We start from the raw sequence: 13,932 nt of genomic DNA, 5'->3' as shown, positions 1-13,932 counted from the left end.
TTAGCAAGTGGTATATACAAAATGTTTTGTTATAAAGAAATGTTGGAAGTTCATCAAGTGGTATATACAAAATGTTTTGTTATAAAGAAATGTTGGAAGTTCATCAAGTGGTATATACAAAATGTTTTGTTATAAAGAAATGTTAAGTTTAGCAAGTGGTATATACAAAATGTTTTGTTATAAAGAAATGTTGGAAGTTTAGCAAGTGGTATATACAAAATGTTTTGTTATAAAGAAATGTTGGAAGTTCATCAAGTGGTATATACAAAATGTTTTGTTATAAAGAAATGTTGGAAGTTCATCAAGTGGTATATACAAAATGTTTTGTTATAAAGAAATGTTGGAAGTTCATCAAGTGGTGTATACAAAACGTTTTGCTATAAGGAAATATTGGGCATTTAGCAAGTGGTGTATACAAAATATGTTTTTAAGTTTACATCTGTGTAATATAAATCTGAAGAATAGTAGATAGTTTGTGAAAACACCTGTTTCACAATTAGGCATATATATAAATAATACACTTGCATTTGTCTGTCTCCAACTCTTTTTACGAATCCTACAAATTTCATATCTTTAGAAAGACTTTTGTCCAAGGAGTCTAGATTGCATATTAACCTTTTAATTCAGAATTGTGTTATCTGGTTTTTTCTTAGTTGAATTTGTTAATACAAAGAGTATGCTACACAATGACCAAAATGTTATCTTGACATGAAGACTGGCTTTGATGCGAACTTGGGTTTTATTTGCAAAGTATTTCACACAAACAACACTTAACCTGCATGTAAGCTCCGAAAAAATTAACAATACACTAAATACAATTGCTATGGGCTTTCTTGACTTATTTAGGTCTAGAATATGCATGCCAAGTTCTTTTGAAACCAAATGCTTATCACCTGGTGAGTGTGTATTTGGATGTTTTTGTATATTCAGCCATGTTTGCCATCATTACAAATTTACTTTACTCTGTAATAATTAACTTTGGTTCCTTTATAGCATACTGTAAACACCTTTTAACTACTTTTTTTTTCTTTACTGTGGATTTTATTCTTTGTTTTAGTGTGAGTTTCTTTGCTCCAACTTGTAAAAGCATGTCATACACTGAACACTCACTCGTGTTTCGTACTCTACATGTTAATGCAAGTACCATTACTTTATTATTTACTTTACATGTAGTTTTATTAAATAAAGTTACATCTACATGAGTTTGTCTGACTACACAAATTGTTTCTAAATAGACCAGGATTTATTGATCAAACATAGCTTAAATGACAGGAATGAAAATAACATAATAAGGAAATTTCAAACATGAAAAACTACAGCAGATGTTTTGTGGGTTACAGATAGTTTACATTATTTACATGTCAGATATATTTATATGTACAATTGTAATTGAACTATATTATTTACATGTTAGACATTTATATGCACAGTTGTAGTTGAACTACTTTATTTACAGGTTTGATATTTATGTGTACAGTTGTAGTTGAACTATTTTATTTTATTTTCAGAAAATGGCTGATGAGTTTTACAAGAGCTACAGTTGTACAGGGTGTTTGGAAAGTCACTGTGCACTTATATATTTATTAACATACAAAACTGCACAGTGACTTTCTGAACACCCTGTAGTTGAACGTTTTTATTTATATGTTTTATATTTATATGTATAGTTGTAGTTGAACTATTTCATTCACAGGTTTGATATTTATATGTACAATTGTAGTTGAACTTTCATTTACAGGTTTGATATTTATATGTGTAGTTGTAGTTGAACTATTTCATTTACAGGTTTGATATTTATATATACAATTGTAGTTGAACTTTCATTTACAGGTTTGATATTTATATGTACAGTTGTAGTTGAACTACTTTATTTACAGGTTTGATATTTATATGCACAGTTGTACTTGAACTATTTTATTTTATTTTCAGAAAATGGCTGATGAGTTTTACAAGAGCTACAATGGTGTTAGGTTCAATACGATTGAGCCAGAACTCTGCCATCTGGTCTATGTAGCCAAAGTGGAAACAGTGAAAGAATCTGAGGTTGGGATTAAATTAAACATAGTGTATTATTTTTCATGAGAAGCACCTGGTTATATAAGTTTTATATTAAGTTATTTCCTTAGCCTACAATTTGATCATGTGTGCATCGTTCCTTTGTATACTAATGGGGATTGTATTAGTAAGAAAAAATAAACATCTGTTTATGCTCATAATAGCATTCACTGAAGAATTTATTGTTGCATAAAAGAATTATTAAATATCTGTAAGGTGTTTTTTTTTCCCTTTTTTCTTCCAGGAAATTTGTATGCCACTGTCAGGACTTACTGAACTTCCTACTTGCCCTGTGTGTTTAGAAAGAATGGTGAGATTCATTACACTTGTGAAAATGTTGTTATATATATGGCTGGAGCTTAGAGCTTGTTATTTTACTATTCCTACTTCCACTATAGCATGACTGTATAATGATGATTTCAGTTGCATATTTTTGAATGAAATGCACATATTTCTCAACAATTCCTTCTTACTTGAGAAATGCTTTTAATTTTTATATTTAACTTTTGATTTCTACTTCTATAGATGTGAATTATGGGTTACAACATAACTAGTAAGGACCTAAGTTACTAGTAGGTTTAAGAATCTTTGTAATCACTAATACTGATGTAAATAACAGAATACTCTTAAAAATAGTCTTTATTTATTTTTAGTTTGTGTGGTGTAATGTTTGTTTTAATGAAATATTTCTGAACTCCTAGGATGAATCTGTAGAAGGCATCTTAACAATCCTGTGTAACCATTCCTTCCATGGGACTTGTCTGTCTAAGTGGGGAGATACAAGGTAAGACTTGATCAGTGTATTAAGTAATTTTCAAAAAGGAAAATAATATACATAAAATATTAATAATGGAAATTATTTATGTTGTTTCTTAAGTCAACACATTTTGTATTGTTTCTTAAATTGATGCATTTTAGTGTTTCCTGAGTTGTCATATTTGGTTTGTTTCATAAGCTGACATATTTTATTTCTTCCACAAGTCATCATATTTTATAGTGCTTCCTGAGTAATTGTATTTGATTCTGTTTCTTTAAAATGCCATATTTTATTGTGTTTCCTGAGGTATTGTATTTGGCTCTGTTTATTTAAATTGCCATATTTTATTTCTTCCCCGAGTCACCATATTTTATAGTGTTTACTGAGTTATCATTTGGTTTTGATGTATTGTTTCATAAACTGTTTCATAAGTTATTTGGTGTTTAAATGTTAACATTTGTTCATTTATCATCATATTGTTGAACACACATTGTGTAATTGTTCATGTAACTATGTATTGTCGTATTGTACAACTGCAGGTTTTAGGATTACCAGCATAATAAGTGCTCCTGTTAGTAAGTTCACAGGAATGTAATTTATGAGTATTTAGATATTGTTATGCATTCAGTGAATTTCAGTCCAGATCTTTATTTTGTGGAGATTACAGTTTTTTTCTCTCTTAATTTAGCTGTCCTGTGTGCCGTTATTGTCAAACGCCTGAAGCTGTCCCAGACAACCATTGTTTTGGTTGTGGATCTCAAGAAGTAGGAAACTATGATTACTCTTTTGATTGAATGAATAAGTTGGTTAGGTTTTATTAAAAGTATTTAATAATTTAAATAATAAATGTCTCTATAAAGAGAAAATATAGATTTGAAGTAAAAATGTTTAAAACTATATTACTGTTAAAGTTGTCATCTGATACAGTTTTAGTGTTGGAAGTTTTCAGGGACTTCTTTAGTAATCCATGTCTCTGAATACATTCAAAGTTACACTACAAAGTTTAGTGTTAGAAGTGGTGAAGTAGACTTTGAGATTGTTCATGTTGTAGTGTTTTATTTTGTTAGAATCTTTTGTGATGTTATTGAAAATGTGAATATTCTTAGTTTACAAAGGAGAGAAAACAAATTAAAGTCAGTGATATATAACCTAGAGGCACATAACTCTATGGAAGATTATGATTTAACTAGAACTCTAATTCCTATTTGTACTTGCTTGTTGCTGAGGGACTTGTGTGTTGATATGTGGTTGGATGCCATACCTTGTTAGGTCTGAACAGCAGTGTTACTTTCTCATGGTGTCACTGTATTAGCATGACGATAGTACGTAGAATTCACTGTGAAATTTTTCTCGATTCTTGATTAACTTTTCATTATTTCTGTGGGTTGTAACCACCAGTAATTCCATTTAAAAATTTTATGATGTGCTTTGTACTGTTTTTGTAAAGTATTAGGAATACAATGGTAGTAGATGGCCTAGACATTTGCATATACTTAAATATATGCATGCTTCATCCAGTGTGATGACACAGACCAGATATCACTCATACATGTTTGGACATGTCTTCTATTTGACAGTGTACTTTGAGGAAACTTGTGCAAATTTTTAAGAACAAAATTCACATAAATTATCATGTTTATATTCTAAGAACAGTTTCTCCTTCAACTACAATGGACAACTCTGTTCTTTAAATACTTCCAAAAGGAAGATTTCTTCTTTCATTACAATGGACAGATGTGTTCTTGTAATGCTTCTCAAAGGAAGGTTTCTTCTTTAGCTACAATGGAGAGATGTGTTCTTTAAATACTTCCAAAAGGAAGGTTTCTCTTTTAACTACAATGGAGAGATGTGTTCTTTAAGTACTTCCAAAAGGAAGGTTTCTCCTTCAATTACAATGGAGAGATGTATTCTTTAAATACTTCCAAAAGGAAGGTTTCTCCTTTAGCTACAATGGACAGTTGTGTTCTTGGAATGTTTTTTTCCTGTGGCTGTATTAAACTCAATGTATCATACAAAATTCTTCTGCAGTAGTAGTTCTGTGGGACAACTTGCTATAGATAAGTGCTGTTAGATTTATGCACCTATCTTTGTTTTGTTATTGTACAGTGGTCCATCTGATTTTGACTGCTACCAACTCTTGTTTAATTAAACATTTCCCTGTCATACAATAGTCTAACTTTAACTTTCTTCACTTAACTTGTTTTTTTTGAGTAACAAAATATTAACTGTATATTAATATAAAAATTTGTTTGTTGTGTAGAGCCTGTGGATCTGTTTGATATGTGGTCATGTTGGTTGTGGACGTTACGTTGATGGACATGCTTTTAAGTAAGTTATGTAATGGATTTTGTTCTATATTTAATGATTTGGTTTAATTTACAGTAAAATATTAAAGTAATTTCTGGCATTAAGCTGAATATCACCTGAAAACAAGTGTACTTAGTGCTTATTGTAAATATGTAGTGTTATTCTATATATTAATTTATTGTTGTTTATGGTATACTGACCTAATGTGAATGGGTTATGTTATATGGTTTATTAGCATTTCAGATCTGTGTATTTGTTAGAAGTACCTGTTGTGTAGAAAACTCCTAAACTTGAAGGAAGCATTTATTGAATCGGCTATGGTTACTGGTAAACAGTGTTATTGTAGATATTTTATCCTAGTTTTATTATACTTATAATATTTTGTAGAAAACTAAGTTAGTGTGTGTGCAGTTTTGTAGATGTTGTTTGGTAAAAACTGATTGTTTTCAGACATTATGTTGAAACCGAGCACACATATGCTCTGCACCTCGGTAACAACCGGGTTTGGGACTATGCTGGAGATAATTATGTTCATCGATTGGTGCAGAGTAAAGGAGATGGGAAGCCAGTCGAACTAGAGAGCAACAGACTAAGTGTAAATATTTTATTCTCAAGCATGGTAGTTACATCAGTGATGTAGAGAAATATATATGCAAAAACGGCTCATTTGGGTATTAATATAATAAAATAAATAAAATTATATATTAAAACATCTAACACTGCCCTCTACGTTCCGACACTCAGTTGCACAACCCCTTTCAAACATGTGGTCAGCTTCCGTTCAGTTACCTCTTTCTTTGTGAACCTGACGATGACCAAAGAAGGTCGAAACGTTGTTTGCTCTTCTATGTAAAATATTTTCTCAACCCAAACGAGCCGTTTTTGCATATATATGGTAGTCACATGTTTTTTAAATTTAAATGGGATCTTGTCCTTCCATTTAAAGTTATACCTTTTAATAACAGTAAACTTTGTACCCATTGTACTCATTATTGAGTAGAGTTTATATCCAATAATGTTAATAGACTCTCCCATATCTATCAGTCAATATATCTCATATTTAGTAATGTCCATAGGTCCTATACTATATAATGTCATTAAATCTCATTTATGTGCCCATTGAGTAGTTTTACACTGAACAACAAATGAAGAATATCATAATTAGATTATAGCTTTAAAATGGAGATTGTTATAAAATTAGAATGTATTTAAAAACTTTTTAGTTTGGTATGATAGAAGTGTTCATACAATACATGTATGTATGATTTCTGTAAGAAAGTTATATATATGCATACTTGTATATATGATTTCTATAACAAAGTTATATATACACATGTATGTATGATTTCTGTAACAAAGTTATGTATACACATACTTGTATGTATGATTTCTGTAACAATGTTATATATACGCATACTTGTATGTATGATTTCTGTAACAATGTTATATATACGCATACTTGTATGTATGATTTCTGTAACAATGTTATATATACGCATACTTGTATGTATGATTTCTATAACAAAGTTATATATACACATACTTGTATGTATGATTTCTGTAACAAAGTTATGTATATGCATACTTGTATGTATGATTTCTGTAACAAAGTTATGTATACGTATACTTGTATGTATGATTTCTGTAACAAAGTTGTATATACGCATACTTGTATGTATGATTTCTGTAACAAAGTTATATATACGCATACTTGTATGTATGATTTCTGTAACAAAGTTATATATACGCATACTTGTATGTATGATTTCTGTAACAAAGTTGTATATACACGTACTAGTATGTGTGATATTTGTAACAAAGTTATATATACACGTACTAGTATGTGTGATATCGGTAACCTCAATATACTGTAGTGATAGTTATTACTGTTAACCTTAAGATATAAGGATGATTAATTAAATTCAGGGGTTATCAATTTTACTACCAAACTTGGTCAGTTAATATCAAATTCTCAACTATGATTATTTTACTTTTTTTTTTTCAGAAATAGTTTTTGACTTGTATTATTTTAGATTGGTATTTCAGAATTAATTCATGTCACAACTGTTTCCCTTGTTGGTAGTTTCAATTTATATTTCATATTTTTACTTTTTATTTCAACAGCTTGAACAAGAAGAGAAGTTAGACTCTGTGCAGCTTGAGGTACAGTTTTGACATTCTCTGTAGTTAGTGTGAAAAACTTTATATTGGTTTATAATTTGATAACTTCTTAAATTTTTATTTGATATTTTAGTAAATCTATCAACTGTTATTTGGATTAGACAAAATTACACAATTACATTTATATTAAAACACTATGTTTAGGATAACTGTTTTATTGTTTTTTCTTCAGTATAAAGGTTTTTAAACCTTGCTGCACCATTCTGTGTGGAATTGTTATATAAGTCAAGTAATGGATGAATTATAAAGTATGTAACATGATCGTGGAAATTTAATAAGAAAACAGTTTAGTGTTAATAATTTATAAAATCTTTTTTTCCCTGGGTATCGTTTACTGTGCAATGATAATCTCCATGACTAGTGTGTGTAAGTTTGTAACAGCTCTTATTGCATAGTTAGAAAGCCACAAAAATTATGACAAGTGAAAAAGTTGTCTATTTTTTATGTAATTTAGTGCATTACTACCATTAGTATAAATAATAGGTTTAAATGTCATTGACAATCAGTGGCAAGAAAAAAAAAGATTAGGTAAGTGCTTTATTTCTTGTTTTTCATGTTTGTTTATTATTATAAAAGTAACTGAGGTATAAATATGGGGATCACATTAGATAAATAATAATAATATAAAAATGTTTCATCAGGCACAAGGCAAGCACACAACGTCATGAGGATAATGTAATTTGATAGTCTAACATTAAGTGCATGTGCCCCAAGTGATTTAGTACTTATAATAGTGTGCAAAGTAAAAATGGTAACTTAGATTTCAGTATTTTTTGGTGGTTACCAGGTCAGTCAAATTGACCAATTCTGTTTAAGAGTTAGGGTAGAGAAAATAACAGATGATATATGAAGTTTTACTGAAAAAACAAAACGTGTGGAATGTATTTAGGAGGTTTTAGAGATTACAAAAAGGAATCTTAGATATTTGAGATGATAAAAAGTTATTTTTAATCTTAACATGAAAATTACTTTGTACATGAATTATTCATTTCAAAACAAATATTCAATACATGCATGGACAAATCCTTAGTTTATTAAAAAGATTTCACTAAAAAATAAGATTTTTTTAATGTGAATGACGTGTAATGTTAACTGAAATACTGCCAAATGTTGTAAAGATATATACACTATATTGAAAGTTAGAAGTTTTAAATGTATGAAGACTAAATGAGTACAAAGTGGTCACATGGTTGGTCAAATTGACCAAGCCCATGTTGAAAGAGTTAATATAGTTTATTTGTAACTCATGAGTTAAATCTCATGACCTCAAAACATTTTTATAGTAAAAATACATTAAGAAGATATTATTTAGACTATGTATTCAGTGTTAGAAATTTTACTAAATTACATATTTGAGAAAATAATGGCACTTTCATTTCACACATGATGTATGTAGTGAATTCAGTACTGCTTTGTTCTTATAGTACACTTACTTACTGACAAGTCAGCTGGAAGCCCAGAGACATTTCTTTGAAGATCGTATTGCAAGAGTAGAGAAGGAGATGTTTCGGCAGGTGTGACTTTTTCCAGTTGATATAAAAGCCAAACATATGATTTAATCTGGTTTATGGTTTATTGCCCAGTACAAGCATGTGTAAAAACATTATTTATATTTTACAGTTCTGAGTATGGTTTATGGTAACTAATTTTAACTGAAATCAGTATTTCTAATGAATTAACTGGAGCTACATCAAACTTAATCTTGTCGGTTATACAAGGAACATCCTGTCTAAAAATTCAACTCATGAAATATATCACATTTCCAGCTGGAGGAACTCAAAGAAAAAACCAAACAAGCTGTGGAGGAAAGAAAAGAACTGGAAGAGAAGCTGGCTCGTGTTTCTAAGGAGAAACAAACTCATGAAAGGAAAGTTTCACAGGTTGTACAGAACAGCTAGTATTATTTGTAATACTTGTCTTGTGTTAATATTCATTTAGTTTAACTTTATAGTTCATGGACAATTTTATAGTGTCCATAAACAAGTAATTTTACCTTGAATACTTGCAGACAGTTTCACAGTGACAAGGCCATTCTGCCATTGAAACTTGTACACAGTTTCACAGTGATATCAGGAACATACTAGATTTAGTATAACTTGAAAACTTATAGATTCACAGTGAACTGGTCATTCTGCCATTAAAACTTGCAGCCAGTTCTGACAGTGACCAGGTTATTCTACCTTGAATACTTGAAAAGCAGTTCCATAATATATCATATTGACAGGTCTTTTATATTGAATATCTCACTTGTGCTGTTTATCTTTTGTAACTATTAATAGTTGTCACATACAAGTATTTTTAAATTGATGTTGTAAAGTTTCCATAATTAATGTGATTCTTTTATAAAATTCCCAAAAATATTGTTTTCATAGCTTTCTTCAAATTCTATATTTAGCACTCAGATTGTATATTTTATACAATTATTGTTTGAATTGTATTAACATTTAAAATTATTGTTACAATTATAGAACTTAGCATATTACTAGAATACATATATTTTACTGAAGTAATCATATTGTTATAACTTTTGTAGAGTTATTGTTAGTCATTTTAAAGTATTGGTTACTTTATATGGGAATAAAAGTATTTAAATAATTTTGAAAAACAAAAATGTAAGTAGATGACATACACTTTTACAAAACTAGAGATTTACAACAAAATTATTTAAATATTACTATATATATATTACTAGAATACATATATTTTACTGAAGTAATCATATTGTATTTAAATAATTTTGAAAAACAAAAATTTAAGTAGATGATATACACTTCTCCAAAACTAGAGATTTACAACAAAATTATTTAAATATTACTATTTAATATTTAAATATTACTATATTACTATATATATTACTAGAATACATATATTTTACTGAAGTAATCATATTGTTATAACTTTTGTAGAGTGCTTGTTAGAGTTATTTTAAAGTATTGGTTACTTTATATGGGAATAAAAGTATTTAAATAATTTTGAAAAACAAAAATTTAAGTAGATGATATACACTTTTACAAAACTAGAGATTTACAACAAAATTATATATGATATATAATCTCACAAAACTTACAACAAAGTTATGTACATGATACACCATTGTACAAAACTCATGACAAGGTTTATGTACATGATGGACTGTCTTACAAAATGTACGTCAAAGTTATGTACATGATACTCTGTCTTACAAAACTTACAACAGTTATGTACATGACTCACCATTGTACAAAACTCATGACAAGGTTTATGTACATGATGGACTGTCTTACAAAATGTACGTCAAAGTTATGTACATGATACTCTGTCTTACAAAACTTACAACAAAGTTATGTACATGACTCACCATTGTACAAAACTCATGACAAGGTTTATGTACATGATACTCTGTCTTACAAAACTTATAACAAAGCTATGTACATGATACACCATTGTACAAAACTTATAACAAAGCTATGTACATGATACACCATTGTACAAAACTTACAATAAAATTATGTATGTGTTACACCACTGTACAAAATGTACAACAAAGTTATGTATGTGATACACTGTCTTACAAAACTTATGACAAAGCAATGTACATGATGGACTGTGTTGTGAAACTTGATATTTACAACAAATTATCTTTAGCTTACAGGTAAACTTAACAAACTGTCTTCTGACCTGAAAGAAGAAAAGGAGGTGAGTTAGAAAATATGATTTTTAAATTTATTTTTTTGTACAACAACACATTATTTGTAACATTATTTGCTAGTATTATAGATATAATTTTGGAAATTATTTTAATAATTTACTGTATGTATTGTAGATATACTGAAAACTGTAGAACAAACAAGTTTTAAGAGTAAGTGATAATGTAGTAGCATTTTCCAATTCTTTTTTGGAAGTAATAAACTTTAATAATCAATTTTGTAGTATGTCATTCTACATTAAAAGTTTGTAAGCCTAATTTTAAATGCAGTGTGTGAACAAAACTTCTGAAAACTGTTAAATGCCTTAACTCACAAATACAAAAACTTGTTTGAAGAATGTTTGTTATTCTCATTTTACACTTCATACACATTTTCTAAATCATAACATTATTATCCTGACAGAATATCATTTGGGTTAAAATATAGATTACAACAATATCCTTTTCAGAAATAATTAGTTTTAATACTTGCTGTTTTAGTTTTCTGGTATATTGATTTACAAACTGTTTCTGGTAAGTTTGTTAAATGGGGTTATTTTCACTAATCTATGTTAATTTTCAAAATTAATTTATTTTGGATATGTTCAGTGAGTTTGTTATCAGAAGTCAGTTTCACTATGTTTAAATGTACTTGGATAAATCGTGTCATGAAACATATTTCTGTCAAATTCAAATTCATTCAAAAACCCAGCCCTCAAGTCAAACCATTATGTAATAAAAATTATATGGAATCACATAATACTGCCATAGTTTACAACATAATGTGTAACAACTGTTCAGAATTCTATATCATAGAAACAGGAAGAAAATTTGCAACTAGATTCACCAGACATTATAAAAAGTCCTCTCATATTTACCACCACTACAACCCAAAAGAACTTAGCCCCTTTATTAAAAACAGTGTAATTGTAAACAAAAAACAGTCTGTATATTAAATACAGTGTAACTTTAAACAAAAAACATGGTCTATGTATTAAAGACACAGAGATGCCAACCATTACGATTTGAGCATAATCATTACGATTTTGGTGTATACATTACGACTATACGCTCATACAGACAAATATTACGACTTGTTGCAATTCCCAAATTATTATATATTATATAGGCTTATACAATAAAGTGATAAATTGTTCCCCTAGGGCTTGAAAGGGGTGAAAAGAAAAGTTCTAGTGAGATACAAATAAATTTTGATAATAAATAAAAGAATAGTCCAAATGGTTACTTGCAATAATCATGCTTGTGCTTGAAATAATAAAAAATATTTGTATCTCTGACGTCTACCATTAGTTTGAGTGCAGTGCTTCTCCATACTGGGTGCATGGGGGAATCCATAGTTACGTCATCAGTGCTTGTCAATCAATCAACACTCACGTAGATGGGTATTTCTTGCTTTCTATGTGGCATAGAAACACCAATGCGATCATTCACAAGATGGAAAAAAAGAGGCCTCGTTCACCAGATTGTCTTGTTTCTGGCAAATCGAAAAGGACTAAAACTGTGAATCAAAAATTTAAGAAAGAGTATAGTGCAAAATATCCCTTCATTGCATCAAAAGTACAATCATTATGCTCAGTTATTTGAAATAGCTGGCATCTCTGAAGACAGTGTAATTATAAACAAAAAACATAGTCTCTGGGCCTGGCATGGCCAGGTGAATTAAGGCATTCGACTGGTAATCTGAAGGTCGCGGGTTCAAATCTCTATCTCACCAAACATGCTTGTACTTTCAGCTGTGGGGGTGTTATAATGGGACAGTCAATCCCACTATTTGTTGGTAAAAGAGTAGCCCAAGAGTTGGCAGTGGATGATGATGACTAGTTGCCTTCCCTCTAGTCTTACACTGCTAAAGTAGGGATGACTAGTGCATATAGCCCTTGTGTAGCTTTGTGTAAAATTAAAAAAACAAACAAACAAAGTCTATGTATTAAAGACAGTGTAACATAAAAAAAAACATAGTTATGTATTAAAGACAGTGTAATTTTAAACAAAAAAAGTTATGTATTAAAGACAGTGTAATTTTAAACAAAGAGTCTATGTATTAAAGACTAATTTTAAACAAAGAGTCTATGTATTAAAGACTAATTATAAACAAAAAACAGTCTTTATATTAAAGACTGTAATTATATACAAAAAACATAGTCTTTGTATTAAAGACAATGTAATTATAAACAAAAAACATGGTCTATGTATTAAAGACAATGTAATTTTAAACAAAAAACAGTCTTTATATTAAAGACTGTAATTATATACAAAAAACAGTCTTTGTATTAAAGACAATGTAATTATAAACAAAAAACATGGTCTATGTATTAAAGACAATGTAATTATAAACAAAAAACATGGTCTATGTATTAAAGACAATGTAATTTTAAACAAAAAACATGGTCTATGTATTAAAAACAATGTAATTTTAAACAAAATACATAGTCTATGTATTAATGACAGTGTAATTATAAACAAAAAATCATCTTAGTTGAACAATATAGCCTTTACTGTAAACCATTATGAAAGAGTGACAAGACACCTTTGCTGACATGTCAGCAATTTTTGTTCGATACTGTATGTGTAGTTTATTGGTGATATGTAATAAAGATTTAACCATTCATAGTTCCAGCCATATTCCATTTTTATTTCTTAAAGTGAGTTCCTTGTAATCAAATTATGTGAAATATTTTTAGAACTATATAAAGATACCATCAGGGTTATTAAATATATATTTGATTAGTGTACTTAAGTATTTCTCTGAACACTTTGGGACAACATCAGATTCTCTCAGTAACTGAATCACAAACTGCAATGTTTCCTTAGTTGGTGAAAGAGAATAGAATGTATTTTAAGATTGTTTAAACTGAAGTCACACGTGATAAAGGGCATTTGAGAAAAATAAATCTGAAGCAGTAGTGAAAGTTTCATAAATATCAACAAGAATCCAGTCTTCAAAAGC

The 13,932-nt window shown here is 29.1% G+C and overlaps 1 protein-coding gene across 1 annotated transcript in view; it reads left to right on the top strand.

Moving 5' to 3' along the window:
- The window catches only part of LOC143253579 (BRCA1-associated protein), a 34,242-nt gene that overhangs the window by 17,744 nt on the left and 2,566 nt on the right, over positions 1-13,932 (top strand). The window contains exons 6-15 of the mRNA XM_076507662.1: positions 1,930-2,043; positions 2,300-2,365; positions 2,757-2,839; positions 3,501-3,576; positions 5,073-5,140; positions 5,570-5,714; positions 7,244-7,282; positions 8,725-8,814; positions 9,067-9,180; positions 10,925-10,975. Of these exons, the coding sequence (XP_076363777.1) occupies positions 1,930-2,043; positions 2,300-2,365; positions 2,757-2,839; positions 3,501-3,576; positions 5,073-5,140; positions 5,570-5,714; positions 7,244-7,282; positions 8,725-8,814; positions 9,067-9,180; positions 10,925-10,975 (846 nt within the window). The remainder of the gene's footprint in view (positions 1-1,929; positions 2,044-2,299; positions 2,366-2,756; positions 2,840-3,500; positions 3,577-5,072; positions 5,141-5,569; positions 5,715-7,243; positions 7,283-8,724; positions 8,815-9,066; positions 9,181-10,924; positions 10,976-13,932) is intronic.

The sequence above is a fragment of the Tachypleus tridentatus genome, chromosome 6 (assembly GCF_004210375.1).
Source record: "Tachypleus tridentatus isolate NWPU-2018 chromosome 6, ASM421037v1, whole genome shotgun sequence".
In the NCBI taxonomy this organism is placed as follows: Eukaryota; Metazoa; Arthropoda; class Merostomata; order Xiphosura; family Limulidae; genus Tachypleus; species Tachypleus tridentatus.
Note: the sequence above shows the minus strand (reverse complement) of the source record. Positions and strands in the feature narration are given on the sequence as shown.